General features: G+C 29.0%; 1 protein-coding gene across 2 annotated transcripts in view; it reads right to left on the bottom strand.

Moving 5' to 3' along the window:
• Positions 1-19080, bottom strand: part of LOC111625511 (glutamate-rich protein 3-like) — a 37824-nt gene that overhangs the window by 9530 nt on the left and 9214 nt on the right. Inside the window, exons 2-7 of one of the 2 annotated variants that reach the window (XM_023368666.1) lie at positions 15836-15929; positions 11699-11896; positions 8095-8295; positions 7884-8009; positions 7533-7817; positions 572-740 (exon numbers count right to left, since the gene is read on the bottom strand). In XM_023368666.1, coding sequence (XP_023224434.1) covers positions 572-740; positions 7533-7817; positions 7884-8009; positions 8095-8295; positions 11699-11896; positions 15836-15929 — 1073 coding nt within the window. The remainder of the gene's footprint in view (positions 1-571; positions 741-7532; positions 7818-7883; positions 8010-8094; positions 8296-11698; positions 11897-15835; positions 15930-19080) is intronic. The other variant, XM_023368667.1, reaches the window with a different exon arrangement.

Genomic DNA, 19080 nt, shown 5'->3' with positions numbered 1-19080 from the left:
AAACATATAATGGACATGTTTGATGATGTCAGCCCAGCCCTTCCTGGTGGATGTGGATGAGTGTTCAGTTCAGTTCCTTCTTCATATTTGACACTTGTGCAACCATTTCTGAGCTTGTTGATTCATTTACAAGTACTGCTTTGCAACAGTACACTATCCTCATATTGTATTGCAAGTATTCAATGGATTTTGGCTCCTGATACACTTCAACAAAAATCAGATCACAGTTTGCTGCTCTTCCTTTGTACAAACTGATAGTATAGTGGTAATGTTAATGTCGTTGAAACTAACAATAGAAGTAAGCTTTCAAATTGAAGTTTGAAACACAAAGCAAAGAATCATGCCTAGTGATGCACACAGAGCTTGCAATATAGTCTCAATAAAACATGATAATCATATTGTGATAATTATTGACTCACCCTCATATTTACTGATTAAATTTTAATACAGTTTCATCTCGCTCATTATCTAGCATTTATTTTAAGGCTGAATATAAAATAAAAACTAAAAACAAATATTATAAAATATATTTTTTAGTGTTATTTATTAAAATCAAATTAAAATTGATCACCTTCGGCTTGTAATTGTTTTTTAAATACACAAATTGAATTTCCTCCACAATGCTGTTGACTTATATGCACTTCTTGATATATTTGCGGAATTATCCAAGCATACATTGACATAGCACCATGAAAACAAAGTGTTATTCTACACTGTGACTCAGAAACCTGTAAAACTGGCTAAACAAAAAGTATTTATTTAAAATGTGATTTTTATTTTAAGCTAATACAAACATATAGAATGTCTTTAACTATAAAAATAATATAAGTTAAATAAAAATAATAATCTTTATTGATATTTCATACAAATATAAACACAAGTATGATCACAATAGAAAAAAATAAATTAACTTTAATTTTAAAAATTTTAACTATACCAATATATCTAAAATTTTAAAATGACTTGTAACGAAAATGTGAAGTTACCCTATCAAAATGCAGAGTAATTTATACAGGTCAGGAGAAAAAATGTAAATTTTTTATAATTTGTACATATATCTATATATAAAAATGCTCAATAAAAAGCAAATTTTTTCCCTGTGTGTGACAAAAGAAAAGTTATATATCAACATACCAAAGCCTGATGTATTGATACATCGCATAATAATAATAACCCAATGAAATAGCATAATAATAGCCCAATCATTTTGTAGAAAAATTATATTTCAGGTAACAAGGTAAACTGCAAATTCATATTTGTCACTCAAATTGTTATTTATTTATTTGAACTCAGACTCTCCTGATTGTAACTAAAATGTAGAAATACAGGGTGTTCATAAAGTCTATGTTGAGTTTCAGAAATCTGTTTTTAAAACAATGTGAAACACAATTCCTCCATCAAAAGGTAGACAAACAGAAACAGTTTTAGTCAGCATATCAGTACATCTCCACAGGTACACTTTACATCATCATATCTAAGCAATATTCAATTTCCCACCATGTGTTCATTAGCATGTTTGGTGTCCTGCTGGAAAATGGCATCAGGTTGAATTTTCCAGCAGACAGTGCACTGCCACATTGGAGAGTAATCTTATGTACTTTCCTGGACACCACTTTTTCCAATCGCTGGATAGGTCAAGGGACCTATTCTGAGCTCTTCTGATAATTCAATGAGAGTGACACATGGGACATTCAATAGGTCTCCTTAGCAAAATGCAGTTAACAAACCTTAAACAAATCGCTATTCTCTGCTCCACGTTAAATGGGTTTTGCTATGGGTAATCAGTTGAGATGCATCTGGGTTCCATGCTATCAATAGCTGTCACGCTTTAACCAATCACAATTTAGTTAACATTATCTTTCTGTCACGTGACTGCAACCTGCTGCTTTTCAAGCAAAGCATGTGTTTTTAGTATTCTGTAGCCAAATTTTTTTGTGTTAAAATGTCATCAAAGAAGGGACAATGCAGCCAGTGAAACTACAACTTGTCAGTTCGAGATATTAGTTAAAACACTTTGGCTCTAGCCAGGGTCGGATTTAGGCATTTCAAGGCCCTTGAAACTCTGTGTAAGACCCCTTACCAACACTACAATTTTAGAAATCAATCNGCAAGATCACTGGGCCTAAAGTATGGTAGGTAGGTCAACTTACACCTACATGCCTGAAGTCGGCCAAACTCCAGTAAGTTGTGATTGGCATATAACACAAATACTGACCAGACGCAGGAGGTTTCCCACTTCAAGTCCAAGTTTGGACAAGGAGATGGTTTCTGCTCCTGTGGGTGTCCTCGCAGTGACACGAGGCACTATATACTTGAATGCCCTCTTACCAAGGACTTCCACTGAGGGGTTGACCAGGTCAACTGTAGTAAGCCTTCTGAACAAGTACTTCAAACACTTGCAGCTAGTAAAGTTAACCTATTGAAACTAAAGGAATTGATGAGGAAAGTAATAGATCTCTGACCTGTAAGCTCAGTGGATGCACTGGGCTGGGCTCATAATAAATGGTCAGGGTGGGACCCTGCTGACCATTTATTATGAGCTGGCCTCTCTATGGTAGATAACTCAAAGTGCAGTACAGGCTTCACACAACACTGTATGTGAATGCACGAGGGTTGGATCTGGGAGCAAGGAAGGTTTGTCCCCATTGGGTTGTATTGCCAGAGCCCAGAGCACTTATCCCAGGTTCAGCTTTATATGTGCAGGCACCTCGGTGGTTACAAGGTATCAGACCAAACCTATGATTAAAAAACAGTCTCTTTGTACTCTGTAGTGCCATTTGGCAGAGCAGAGGCAATTTATAGTTGTAATATGTAATATGAGGTAGATAGATTAAACCTTGGCGAAGGCTGAAAACATTCTGAATTTGTTGTTAAAAATTCTCTTACTGGTTATTAAAGGTTTTATTTTTAATTGATCACTCCAGTAATTTGTGGAGGAGATAGTTATAATGAATCAACATAAACATTAACAGGTTGGATTTATACATTTCAAAGTACTAGCTGAACTGTGTGAGGCCCTTACTAACACTTTACGATTTTATAAGCAATCATAAAAAGAAAATTAACAAGCACACTGATCTTAATTAATAATAATGTTTTATTGTTCAAAAGTAACATATACAACATATTATAAAATTAGATACAGTTTAATAAAGAAAATACTAAAAATTTTGTTTTCATAATTTTTGATCACAAAAAAGCTACTAAAGCTAAGAAAAGCTACCTGTAAAACTACGATGAATTTTATATTAAAAGGGATATGTAGAAATGTAATATAAACAATATTGGTTATTAATATAATTAAATACTACACAAAATAGAAAGCAAAGTATATTTTATTGGTTTGTAAAAATAAATTACAAAATTTGACTTCAAAAATTTCTACAAAAAAGAAAATTGAACTCCCTTCAAACTCAAGTTATAGCTTACATAGCTTACGTGTGAATCCAGTTCTCTAGCTTTTCTCGTAATTCATTCCATAAATGTAATAGTAATGGAAGATGACAAAGTTTTTTAAAACATGTATCATTCAGCCAAAAAACATTATCTTGAAGATGAAAAACTGAGATTCATGACATCCAATGCTAATTTTATCTATCTCCAATTTCTCATGAAGTAATATCATCCTTATATCTAAAGTTGCCATGTTCTTTTTACTTTCGTTACATTCTTAACAGCATTTTGAGAATGATCAAGATGCTGTTACTGCAAATGGCTATCGGAACCAAAAACGAAACATATGGCTCATAATAGCATTTTCACAGTTGATTAAATGCCAATCATGTGGTTCCGGTAGAAACTAGTTTTTATCATATTCATTAGCTTAATGATACAACACAGAATAGGTCCAGGACAATCCAAAAAAAGAGGTGACTCAAGGTCCAAACAAAGAAAGTTTATAGGTGTCCAGAGGAGAACAATTGAAGAGAACAGAGAAGTAGGTCTCAATACTCAACTGAAGAGGTATGATATGAGTTCTAATGCATTTTGTTAAAGGTACCTTAAAAGGAATAAAAAAAAAAGTTATAACATATATAACATACAGAAGTCATTGTGATAAGTTTGGGAAAAAAACAGCACTATTGGGTTGCTGAAATAATAATTTGATACAAATCCAAAGAAACTAAATGAAGAATATCAGATATTTATGCTTTGAGGCACCTGAATTTCTCTCTCTCAACCCATAATTTAATCACAACTGAATAAATTTCATATGTCTAGAGATTCAAAATGCAAACCAGAATAAATTGTTAAATTAATTTTGTTCTTAAAGAAGAATTGGCTCCCTGTCTTCTTCCTTTAATGGTCAGACTCTTTCTCACAATAAAAAAAAATATGATTGCATGGATTGAGTTTTGCAGTTCTTATGAACAATAAAAACCAGCTGGTATCATTCCATAGCAATCAATTGTAATTGTATGCCATATTGTCTGTTTTCGTCTTTTGTTCTTACAATTTTCCCTCTTCTTTGTTCTTTCCACCTTCTAGAACGTTCTAATCTTAATTATTCTTTCTTGGAGGTGAGGGCCACTTTCTAGAATTCACCAACATAATGTATACGAGATTACTTGAGAGCATATGAGAAGGAAGGTACTTTTGAATTGGTGCTCAAAGAAAGAGGATGACAAAAGGAGAGAGACATTACAGTGTCCAGTGCCTGAGTAGACAGGTGAAGTCAGAATTTTAAGCAGAACCTTGAAATTCCCAGACCAAAGAGTTGGCATTTCAGCTTAACGAGCAACTGGCTATTGGGATCAAATATACAAACATCCTCAAGAACCAAGAAAAAGGAAGACAGAAGTAAAAATTTTGTGTTTAAGATGCTTCTACATGGATCCTTACAGTAACCAAACAATGTTTGCACTACCCAAGTATTCTTTTCTATCCTATCTACCATCTTCACTATTTCTTGCCCCCTACCTTCTACTTCCTTTCTAAGTATAAATTAGAATTGAGAATTAGTGTTAAGGAAAACATTTTGTAATATTATTTTCAGTTCCTTTTTGTACAAATTATGATAATTTGTGTAATTGCACAATGACTGGATTTTGGATGAATGTTAATGAAAACCCTCAGAGTTGGAATCCCTTTGTACCTGTATTATTTTTATCATATATAATAAATTCAGTTTTCCATCTTCTACTTCACATGTATCCTTTTGTTGGATGGTTACCCTTGTCCAGTCTATGAAACCCTTTCTTGATTATCACACAAGATATCTTAACCCAGTATAGGATTCAGAAAAAATTTTAATCTTTCTACCTACTGTATGTATAATACATATTATTTTTTAAATGTAACAAATTGTTCAAATGTAAATTACTATAAATAAATTCTTTGATATTTGGTTTTCTTTTTCAATGAAATCATGTTATCTTATAAATAAAATTGTACACTTGAAAAGGGACATATCAAACAAATTAACAGAAAAAATTGGAAATTATAAAAAAATATTTTGTAATGTAAGTATCAAAATTCAGCTCTCCAGTTCACAAAATATCACAGCATCTGAGTAACTGACCTAATTAAACATCTACTAATTCTTAAGTATTATTCTTTTGTCTTACCATTAATTATTATTTATTAAATTTTAATTATTTACTTATTTATTCAATTTATAATAATTCTTCATAATATTTATGAAGAATTCTTTTTATTTAATAATATTTATATTAACTTTGATACAGATATGGAAAGCATTGTAAAGCAATATAAGAGTTCTGCCTCAGAGTATAGGCAGAACTCAGTTTCTTTACATATTTCTAAATTTTAATAAATAATTTAATTGCTTACAGTGTTTCATCAAATATATCAAAAAAATTATTTAAAAATCAATAGAGGAATAACACATTACCTATTAATAAATTTCAGTATATAAAATTATTATTTATTGTAACATATTGTAACAAAAGTTTTTATTAAGTGAAATAAACAAGAATTAAATCAAAATTAATGTATTAATCAATTCAATGTATTATAATGTATTGATATTAAAATATTAATAATAACAATAATTTAATATACTGAATTTTATATTATATAAAATACAGTACCCCTCATTATCTCATGCATCTAGGGAGATAAACAAATTGAATGATATATCAGATGGCACGATATAACTGATGTATCTGTCCATTATTGGCAAAAGTGCCAATTTGATAGACCAAAAATTGCAATATATCCAAATGAGTAATACAACGAGGGACTATTATATTTCAGAGTTAAATTTATATATAGTGAATGTACATAAATGTAAATATTTAAATATATATAAAAATACTCTTTTTGAACTGCACTTTCAAAATAACTACACTTTACCAACCTTTAATATGCAGTCTATTTTATTAATGTAATCTAATGTTTTTGGTCAATTAATTGACTTTCTTCAGGATCAAACAATTTTTCGATTTATGACACACGAAACCAATTACAGAACATTTTTAACTTTAAAAATTTTCTCAGCACTTATTGCACAAGTCCAAAAATAGATAAATAGAATCTACAGACTGAAAATGTACAAATATATGCATATACTATACACGTAAAAATAAAAGTTAAAATAAAAATTAATAATAATACAGAAATAGATAAATGAACAAGTGATGATATAACAGGCACTGACCAATGCCTATCTTTTATCTGTCCGTGCTTATTTCTTTTGCTGATATGTTCATAATGCACTCGCTGTCCATGCTGCNAAAGGTGCGTTTTCGCTTCTTAATAATACAGAAATAGATAAATGAACAAGTGATGATATAACAGGCACTGACCAATGCCTATCTTTTATCTGTCCGTGCTTATTTCTTTTGCTGATATGTTCATAATGCACTCGCTGTCCATGCTGCAGAGACTTTATATGATTCTCTGAAGTTTATAGCCTGTCCTGCTAGACTGTTCTTGTGAATATGCCAGGCTTCTGCATATTTAATATGTCTCCTGTCCTGAACCTTATGTATTATTTCTGCTCTTTCCCATTTCACTGATACCTCTATTAGGTCTGTTATAACATATGTCACTAAAGCAGTGACTGGTTGCTCATTCTGTACATTCCTTTTGTGCTCTTTTATTCTTTCTTTTAATGACCTCCTTGTAGCTCCAATGTAGTACAGTTCTTTTTGTCTCCTCTCGTCTTGTAAGCGTATTCTGTAAATTCCAGGAATAAGGCTCTGGTTTATAAGTTCTTTGTCCATACATAGCATCTGGTATACTGTTGGATTTCTTTTAAAGATTAACTTTTTGTTAGTACTGCTCCTATTTGTTTGTAAATGTTGGTTAAAGGTGCCATGTATTCCATTACTGTGTATTCTTCTACTCTTCCCCTTTCATTACCTTCATTATTGTCTTTTATTAATGTTAAATTATGTTAATAAAATAGACTGCATATTAAAGGTTGGTAAAGTGTATATATAAAAATATATAATTAATAAATTTAAATGTCCAATAAAGAGAAGTTATTGCTAAATATTAGTTTAAATAATGCATCTAAAACTTATTTCCATCTAAAATTATGTATCTAAAATTTCAATTCTAACCTTTTTTATTTTAAAATATTCTATATTATTATTATTCTCTGCTTCATACAAATTCACAGCAGTGGGCTCTTCGATGGTTTCTGAAAATTTTTGTTGATTACTGTTTTTTTTACTTTTACATCCTGATTTATTTTTCTTAGTGCTTTTACATTTAGCAGAGGTATTTCGTTGAATACTTGACATGGATTTTGCTTTCGATAATACTGGTAATAAATATGGTGATATAGGTGATTTCAGTAAAACCTTAAAAGCATCTTTATAAATCTGATTAAGGGAATCTGAATTCTGAAATAAGGAAGTTATTTTAGATAATAAATTTGGATTAATTAATTAAATATAAAATATTCTTACTTTTAATTTTGCACCAGCAGATTTAGATCGCTGATTATCAAAATTTTCATTTTTTCTTTCTTTATGCAGTTTTGCTGATGATCCTTTTTTCATAAAATGTTTATTATTCAACAAATATTCTTCCTTCTTAAAAGTTTTAATGAAATGTTATTAAAATTATAAAAGTTGCTATCAAAAAGAAATATTATTTAATTTACATTAATTTACTTACATTAATTTTGTCATCAATCTTATTGTTTTCTAGTATATAATTAGGCAAATTGTAATTGAGTGAAAAACTGCTTTTATTCCAATTATAACCTTTATTTGTTGATAACTGTGGCAAATTTAATGAGTCTGCTGAATAAGAAAGATTGTAAGCAGACTGATATGGTAGTGAAGCCTGTTTCTTCTTGGATTTACCTCTAGCACTCTACAACAAGGCAATATAATTTTGTTGCATTTGTATTATAATTTTCAATGAAAATATGATTAAAAATTCACAAATAAGAAATATGTATTGTTAACTTAATAATAATCTCTAAAAATAATTAAGTTTTAAGAAATAAAATTGTTATAAAATACATTTCTATCATTTTACCATATTTAGTTTTACTTTAAAATTTACTATTAATGACTTCAATTTGTAAATTAAAAGTATTAGAATAGCATTAAAATAATAAAAAGATATTTAATATTACATAAATAAGTATTGCAATTGTTATTTATTTGGAAAATTTTTCAATCTCTAAATAAATAATAATGCCAATTGCAACATTATACAAAATTCTCCTATCTAGATGGGTTACAAGTTAAAACGTAACTAGATCATGATTTTTTATGAATAGTTTGGTTTAAAACAATATCTATTTCTATTCTTTCTGGCCAAATCTATTACAAGTCAAGACAACACAGAAGAAAACTTAAGACTTACTATATAACCTATTGTATGCTGATTTTTTATGTAAATAATCCAATCAATCCAAAAATTTTTTAAACATATATAAACTAATTAAATTAACAATGTTGCGTAATATTCAAAGTACAGTAGAGCATCGATTAAATTATCCGTCACATCAGTTAACTGACCGTTCTAGTTGGCAAATTTCAAATGTCCGCTAGTGATGTGGCATTACAATATTTGGCTATGTCTTGGCTACTTTAATATTATTTTTGTTAAATTTTTGCGTGTTTTAGCTGGCATCAACAGCTCGACCATTGAAGGGAGGCCAATATTTAAACGAGACTTAATTTTCTAATTATAAGGGGTTGTTTGTTTCATGAGCAATAAAATAATTTAAAAATAATTTTTAATGACACAATAGTGACGATTATTATTTTTAAAAAATTTGTTAGGGTAAACATTGATGAAAATTCAACGTAAAGTTGGTTAATAGTGATATACTAATAAACTAATTACATAGGATATACTAATATCCTATACTAATAATGTATTTTTTTCCTTCTTTTTGGTTATCCGATTTTTTCAGTTATCTGACCAACCTGAGTCCCCATTGAGTCGGATAATCGATGCTCTACTGTAATTACGTAACATTATGATATATTAATAATAATGCAATGCATAGTAAATATTTCAACTGCTTTATTCACATTTAATATTTTATTAGTAGAGCTAAAAAAATTTGAAAAGATTCTAACTTTTTTGAAAAAGACAATCAAATGTCTTTGAATGTGACAAATAGAAAAACTTCCAACAAGAAAATCAATGAAACATTCCACATTATATATTTATAATATTGTAATGACTTTTATCTTATTGTTAAAATAAATATTATAATTAATATGCCTACATAACTATAATCTTTTTTATATTGTTTTTAATCATTATAAATTCATCAAGTCTTTGACTTTCTTCTAATTTAGTTATTTAATAATTTTAATTTTAAATAATAATTTAGTAATTTTGGTTTCTAATATATAAATAAAAATTGAGTTTAAAAAAGCAATGTATTTGAATAGTAAAGTTTAAAAATATTGTTAATATATAAATCAAAACTAACAGGAAATTTTATCAAAAAATAAACTAATAACTACAAAACTCTGTTCTTGTATTGCCAAATATTTAGAGAAAAAATTATAGAACATAACTGTTCTATAATTTTTTCTCTAAATATTTGGCAATAGATAACTTCTATATCCCTTACTATACAGGATATTAACATAAAAGAAACATACAATATGTTGTTGATTGTATTCAGGATTGCCTATATTTAACAATATAGACAATTATAATGGCAACTAATATAAATACATATAGGCAACTCAAGTGCCAGACATTTGGCTTTCAAAAAACTCAGTCTTTTGTACATAATACTGTGAGAACTGAGGGGGTATGAGGGTATGACTACGTCGTACCTCCATGGATCGGCTTTCAAGTCTGAGAGACTTGACCACTAGTCAGAGATGGCTTAAATTTTCTTTAGTTTATCCTGTGGGAACGGGATTATAATTTTTCGGGTCGAGTGGAGGAGAGAGGAGTGCCGTTGGTAAGGTGACAGGCGATATATGAGTAAAAGAGGACACCAATTTAACAAAGAAACAACAATTTATTAGTTATCTATATAGATAGTACAATAACTATTGATCAAGGGAAAATTCTGAGTCCCTAAAATGCAAAGGGGCAGAGAGAGAGAGAGAGAGAGTTCACAAAAGTTGGTTCCATACCTCTTTATGTATTTGGACCTCCAATAGAGGGGAAAAAGTCCACCGGGACATCGAGATTCGAAACAGGGCACCAAGTTAAAGATAAATCCTAGAGTATGTATTACTACTGCCGTTGATGAGCGACTCCCCGGAGGGGGAGAGAGAAGGCTTTTATCATTTCGCAGTGGGAAAACTGTCATGTGACTAATTAGTTGCAAGGTAAAAGGTGTGCGGGGAGGTGAAAATTGTCCCCAGAACCCAAATAAAATGACGAAATTGTATGTTAACTATCAACTTTTAAGTTTGTAGTGTGAGAATATTGTCGAGATGAGCGAATGTTTACTTTGGAAAAAAGGAGAGGTTAAAATTTCTCCCTCTTTCAAGTTGTATTTTCATTCTAGTTTCTTAGGGGAATTTAATTGGTTTTTAGGTAAAACGGGACTTGATTGGGAAAAAAATCGGTAGAAAATCCGGATCTCACATACTATTACATCCTGAAATCAAATATGCCATATTTTTATATGTCAAATTCAGACTTTTATACATATTTAGCTGACAAACAAATCATTTTGAGCTATTGTGCAATAGTGCCTTTTGGTTTTGGCAATAATGAAATCATTTGTGAAAATTAATTTTTATTGTCTGTTTCTGTTTAATCTGTGTTCATAAATCTGTTTAATCATAAAGCATTTAAAATAATGTTTTATCTATTGTAACATTCATTGTAAAAAGTAAAAAAAATAAATCTTTCCTAACTTAATAAGAGACTATAATTTTTATTTTTAGCCCTCAGGGAACAGAACTACTCTAAAACAGGCACTTTCATTATTTGTACACAATTTTAGGTATGCATTATGACTGAAAGTTAGGGACTTCTTTTGTTAATATTTCAATCACAATATCACTATTTTCAAATATAGACATCTTAATCACATTCCAACCACTTATTGACAACACTGCTCTTAAACAATTAAATCAACCAAAACGTTGACAATTCTAGAATTTAAATTATTTTTATATAAAAATTTTTAATTTAGATTAAAACAAATTGTATAATTAATTATAAGAAAAATATTGACAAGTCCTATCAAATAATTAATGTTCATTCTATAAAAAAATTTATCAATGCCATCAATGTTAATAAAGTATAAGTCATAAAAATAATCATTTACCTTCACTCTTTCTACTAATTCTATCTTATTCATATCATCTAGGTGATGCTTGATCTCTGCTTGTCGAAGACGTTCCAATTCCAATGTCTTTTGAACAATTGCATTAGCAAGTAATTCATGAGCTTCTTTTTGTTGTTGTTGTTTAATTTCTTCTAATTTACGAACAGAATCTGGTATAATATTTCCTTGTTTATTTATCTGAAATAAATATATATATAAAATATAGAAATTACATTAAAACTTAACTTTAAATATAAATTTTTTAAAAAACAAAATCAGCATACTCATTAATAAATCTAATTGTACAAAATTTTATTTATAAATAAATTTTCAAATGATTATCAATAATACTACAGTATGAATATAAAACATAGTCAATTTAAATGAGATCATAAAATATCAAATTAAATTATTTACATTTAAATACATTAAAATTTTGGTCTCGCTATTCATTTTCATTTGTTTCACTCACAAATCAGAGATAAATGAGAATAAGGATTTCTATCACTGTTATTTATAAATTTCAACTATAAATTGCAATTACTATTATTGTTTAAAAACTGTCATCATGAATGTATGTGAAAAATGTTCTCTAATCTTGCTTCACAAAAGTATTTTATTATAACCTAATACAATATACAGTGGAACCTCGGTATACAACCTTAATCCATTCCTGGTGTTTGGACTTATACCGAATAGGACGTATACCAAACCAACCTTTCCCATAAGAAGTAATGTAAAAATGATTAATCCGTTCTCATGTAAAAAAAAATGGCTGGCTTTAAACATCTCACTTTCCTGGCTAGTTCCTGCTTGATTTTTCATGAGATCACCATGTATCTTTTTAGCTTTCTTGCAAATAATTGCTTCTGATAGGATGTCGCCAGCACACTGTTTTTCAGTATTCCAAAGCAAAAGCAATTTCTCAACATGATCTAATGTCTTCGATCTATGTTTAGAAATTGATTTAACCTCTTTTGCAACGTTAGTGGATTTAATAGTCTTTATTTTTCACGATTGTTGATATCGCCATTCTCGGAATATGGTATGCAACAGTTAAATCTCGAACACGCATGCCATCTTCATATTTCTCAACAATCTCTTTTTTCAGTCCATTGTGATTCTAGTCATTTTTTTATTTTTCTGTTGCCTTTTTGTAATTCATGATTAATAAAAATAATAAAATTTTACTTACAAATTAAAATAAAAAGAAATTTAACAAAGTTATAAACTGTGGCACCATGAATGTCTAGTCTGGTCTAGTACACCGATAGTGCTACTTGTTCACAGATGGCACGTATAATTGAATTAAGTCGTATACTGAACAAAAGTCATATACCGAGCAAAATTTGTTTCGTCCAAACAGGACGTGATCCGAATTGGATGTATTCTAAAGCAGACGTATACTGAGGTACCACTGTACTCTCAATTATCTATGTGCAGATTATCCATGCATACTTATGTCTCAATAAAAATTTACATCAGGAATATAAATATTAAAGAATTAAAATTAAAAAAGTTTGCATTGTTAACTCTTGCTATTAAAAATGGTATGTTAAACATCAGAATTACATCCAAAACATCAAGGTATAAATTGACTAACAAGTACAATAAGTGCAGTTAATTCTTAAACAATATGCATAAGTAATATGCACATACTACATTCTTTTGTTAAATAAGTTGTTAAATTATTTGAAGAAAATATTTTGAATCATCATCAAAATTAATGATGATTTATGACAATACGTAACTGTCAATCACCTGTCATTCTTGATTAATAATACAAAAAACTGAGTGAACTGCAAGGTGATGGTTCAATAAATTTTTCTGAATTTTATGCTTATGTCAAAAGTTTTATTCAACTGTGATCACATCAAAACATATTAATTAATTGATTACTGTTCTCAATATTTATTATGAATAAAATGCATTAACTATTATATTAAATTTAATATGAAATTTAAAAATCTGTCACTAGCTTTAAACTCAGTTATAGCATGACCTTATTGGGCTGCAATTTTTAAAAAATTGTAGACCTATTATAAATTCCCATTGTTGTCTGTCCATCCATCTTTCCTAAATCTCAAGAACAGAGTTAGATAGTTGAAAGCTGAGACCAGATAAGAAAAGCTTAAGGGCAGGAGGCCTGATTAACTATATGTAAACTTCCAATGCAAACTGGAAGTGACATTATTTCAATCCAAAAATTTTCCCTGAAAGGAGTTGGATAGATGACTGGCATGACTTGATTGCTAAAGGAAAAGTATGATATACAGGGGCAAGACACTGCTAATTTTAAAGTTTTTTAAATAAAGCTGGAATACTGGCAGGATAAATCTTATTCTTTCATTTTGACAAGTTTAACTATTACACTACAATATCCACAAAGCTTTCATCATAATTTTATTCAAAAGTTTGGCTGTGAAAATGCTGCCAATTATGTAAACAAACTTTGAATTAAAAATTTGTAGTGTTTGAAAGAATCTGGCAACAAACTATTTACAATAAGAGTTCGTCTTACCCAACTGCAAATAGTCAAACAGGATAATTTGACTATTTGCTGTGTTAAGGATGCTGTGTGAGGCTCCAGAAGTGGACCAGAACCACACAAAAAAATTTTTAATTCAAAGTTTGTTTACTTGGATATTAAAAAAATATTTTGTGAAACTACTAAAAAAGGAAAAAATAGAAATTTTATGTTCATAAAAGGACATGTTTAAAAAAATTCTTCAAAAATAAACTTCTCATATAGACAATAGTATAATGTAAGTCCAAAGATTGAACATCTTCAATGGGGATCAAATTGACAGTCGGTGTTGACTCATCCCGCAATCTGGGCTCTGATCTCGTTACATTTTGTAACAAGTGAGGACCAATTGGAAAGTGGAGATGAATCAGAATCGACCCGTCAGAACTGACCTATTGGAATGTTTGATCTGGGACCCTAAAAAAAGTTATAAAAATCTGAATTTGGCAGATACAGAAGGCTTCTCTCTCATGCTTTTGAATGTGCTATCCCTGCCTTGGAAGGATTATTCTCATTGCGGACTAAGTATCCTCTTCAAACTTCCTAGCTACATCCTGGGCGTCAATTACTAAGAAAACATTGGAGAGCTTTCCTCTTTGGACCTTCATCATCCGGAAAAGGGATTCAGAAGATTTGTCCTCTGCCACCTGTTAAAAGTGTATTGTTGTTGTAAGATACTTTTTTGTTACAATAAACTGGTAACTATTTGTAACTGAAGAGAGTTGTCTCTGCATCCAATGCTCCCACTCATGTTCAACATCACTCAGGCATCCTGTTGATAAGCACGGTTTGGCAACCTCACAGCTGCTTAATAATATTGAACCAGATATGGAAAAATTAGTCTCTTTGCATATTGCCAATCATTACTTTTTTGTTAATTTCAAACAAGTAATTTAAGATATTTTGGATGATTATTTTTTTGTTTAAAAAATAAATGCTTAAGTTTAAAAAATGTTATTAAAATTTAATTTTTAATATAGTATTTTTGACTGATATTTTGGGGGTACTAATAAAATATATGCACTAAAAATGGGTGGTAGTAGTCTGAAAAAGTTTCGAAAACACTGTTCTAAGCCTTTTGTTTCTTACAGTTCCAAGTACAGTAAATCATGTGATATTTGGCGAAATATTTGATATTCAGTAGTCAGGAAAGACAAGAATATTTGATATTTGGCAATAGTAACCAAAAACAAAACCCTATTTGGTCCAATCCTATTGGATCACTCTGAGCTTATAAACTTAAATGATTTGTTTAATTTTCAAAAATGAATAATAATTTCTCTCTAATAATTAATGTTCATTCTATAAAAAAATTTATCNTTTTTTAATTAATGAGATTATATTTGACTATATATATAGTCAAATATAATCTCATTAATTAAAAAAAATTAAATCTATGTCAATGGTATATTTTAGAAATTTATAATGAAATTCAATGAGGGAACAGTTTGTTATTTTTATATTTACAAAAATTAGATTTCATTTATGTATGGTACATTCAAATAAAAAGTTCAATCTTATTCAGTACATTCATTAAACCATCTTAAAATTTGATAATTTATAAATAACTAAATTTAAACTTTAACAAATAAAAGTTAATTTATTTTTACCAATCCAGCTTTTGTTAACTGACGTTTAACTGTTGGCTTTTTAAAATAATGCGTTAAATGCTGATCTGTTAAACTATTATATGTTCCAAGAGGTCTGAAATAAAAATTTTTATAATTATTTTATGAAAAATTTTACAAATATTATAATATAGAGTAATAGATAAAGTATTTTTAAATTTTAATATTAATATTTTAGAATTTCCAGCTTATGTTATAAATTATTATTATTCATAAAATCAGGACTGCATTGGTATTAAACAGTATTTAAAATAAATTAAAATATCAAAATTGAATGCAAATAAAAAAAATTAGGTTAATAGAAAGTTCTTCTTTCACACAAATAAATTATAATACTGTAATACTTTATTACAGTTAAAATAAGCTAAGTTTAATTTAATTTAGCCTGTTTATCTTTATTTAACCTAAATTTTAATGCTGGCATCTATTTGCATAATTTACAATCCAGCCCTGGAAAATACATATAATTTACATTGTGTTATTCATTTTAAAATTCACAAAATAATTGAAGAATACAAAAATGTCTTCGCATTTCATCCTTGTCTCACCTTGGGAACGTAACAGTCTTATGGTGGAGTCAACCTTTTACTGAAGACACTATATTTTTATAATTGTGTCATCACTGGAGAAAAAATTTTAAATGTTTAACTTATTGAGGTGGATAAGAGCTCAGACAACATGTTAACTTTATCATAAAATTGTTATGTTTCCAAGGCATGATAAGGATAAAATGTGAAGAGATTTTTGTATTCTTCAATTATTTTGTGGATTTTAAAATACATTTATCTCCTTGTCTATTTTTATTATTTATTATATTATTTACATTTAATTATTAATCTTACTTTCAGTTATTACAATAAAATTTAAAGGAAAGGATCTTCTATTCATAAATGAGCTATTTTGTCATTGATAATTAAACACATATCTTCATAGAAAAAGTTGCTACTATTTCATAATTTTCAATAGAATCATAACTATATAAAAAAAATTAAATATCTTATTTCAGTTATCTTTTTTGATAATTTATTCTGTTGAATTGGAAATGATAGATTTGACATTTATATTTTTCAGCATTTAATATAGACATATCTATTTATGTCTACTGTAGCAATATGTTATTGATAGATTGGTGCTGACAGCATTTCCTGACTATATAAACTATAACAAAATACCATTTTAATCAAACACAGATTTTCTTTACCTGAACCTGATATCAAATAATTCATATTAATAATACATTAAAACTAAAAACATTGCCATGTCCTTTAAAATATGTCCAATAATCATAATTTAAAACAAAAATAAAAATTTCACCTCTGATAAAGAAGTTTTACTTTTTAATTCACTAACATTTTCAAAAACTTTTCTCTATCCTCTATCCTCAGATGAGAGTTATTTTTTTCTCTATCCTCAGATGAGAGTTATTTTTTGAAGATAAAGAAAAAAACTCATCTACAGATGGAGAAGAACAAATCTCCATAAAATGTTTATGGATTAAAAGATAAAGACTTCTGCTTAGATATATTTTCATTTTTATTTTGTAAAAATAAGATGTTAAACATATAGATTAAACTGAATCATAATTGATTAAATCCTTGTCTAAACTTCTTAATACTTGAAATTTTCTGGCAAAGATTTGTAAAAATTTAACAAAGTCCCTTCCTTAAACAGTTTTTATAAAAATAATTTGTAGAAGGTCTATAAATTCTACAAAGGACTTCTCGAAAGTTTTATACCTTGAATTTGCTCATATAGTGATGACAAAACATGTCAAGAAAAACCTCCTATGCAGGCCAGATAAACATGCTTTGAGCTGTACAAATACAGCTTGAGAGTTTGAACTTTGGCCCAAGAGCCGAGCCATAGGTTGGAGGCCTCTAATCTAAACTAAATGTAACAAAAAAATAATAATAAAAATAAGAAAAGATATGGTATAAAATTCTTCACAACTATTTTTTGTAAAATAGATCATTTTGCTGAATAATCAATCATTTTATGTTATTAGAATGCTCAATAATTCTATTAATGTAATATAACTTACAAAAATCAAATGGTGTTATCTACAGCATTTGTAACAACTAGGATTTCTTTCCCGGGATCCCATTTTCCCGGGATTCTTGCCATTTATTCCCTACGAGAAAAATCCTGGGAAATTTAATTTTCCCGGAAAATCTCACATTTAAATAATAATTTACCATATCAGGTTTTCTTTCTATTATTTATTATACGAAAAGTTGCATCTTGAAGACTCACCTAGGAGAGAAATTTTGAGGTTTCTTGCTGCATATTATTACCTATGTTTTACAAGTCTCTACTTATAAGTAATAGATATGTATATATCCCTGGTGCGGTTTACTTTATATTACTTTTAAAAGATCAATTTTTCAAATATATTTCCTCAAAAAATTGATGAAAAAAACTTTATGGGTTAATTGTACCTAGATAACCCCCGTTTTTGTGCCTGGACCGCAGTTAATCAGAGACAAAGCTTTTTTTTCGTATTCTTTATTTTCTATGCATTTCGGGTGCAATATTTTCTTTAATTTGCACCCCTCTTCAGGATTTTTACATTTCTATAAATTTGGTAAATTTAATTATTACATCGGTAAATTACTACAATAGTTATACAATGGTTAACTAACCTGTTTTAAGTTTTAGATCGACATCTGCCCAGTGTTGATGTTATGTCCCCTAAGGCATTTTTAGACCGTTTCCCCCTCTTTTCCCTTTCCCTTTAGCTCCTCCCATTTCCTCCCACGCGTCGTCTACCTCCATTCCATCATTTAGGTTTATGGTTTTGTTTTTATTAATGATTTCGAAGTGCTCTTTGAATTTTCTTAGATAAATATCTTTTTCTTTATGAATAATTACTACATTTTGTTAAGCAATGACCAAACTGCTACAGGATAACAAATACTCTATGAAGTAGCAATTTGCATGAAAAGGTTATCAATGCTATCTAAAACAGCCATGTGATGAATTAGTATTGAACATTACATTGGTAACTCAGAATCATCTTCAACTTCAAATGAAGAATTAGACTCTGAAGTCCACTTGGACAAAAATGGAATATTCAAATGCAAAGCAATGCCACTTAAGCATGGAAAAACCAGTAAACGTACAAATAAGAACATTTCAACAAAGCTTTTTAGAGTTAAAAGTGGAAGAATATAAACACTCATTAAAATTGACTATAGAAGAAGCCATTCTGAGCCTGGATTCACAAA

The sequence above is a fragment of the Centruroides sculpturatus genome, unplaced genomic scaffold (assembly GCF_000671375.1).
Source record: "Centruroides sculpturatus isolate CEXI.00-Female unplaced genomic scaffold, Cexi_2.0 scaffold105, whole genome shotgun sequence".
Classification (NCBI taxonomy): Eukaryota; Metazoa; Arthropoda; class Arachnida; order Scorpiones; family Buthidae; genus Centruroides; species Centruroides sculpturatus.
This window is presented reverse-complemented; position numbering and strand designations above follow the sequence as displayed.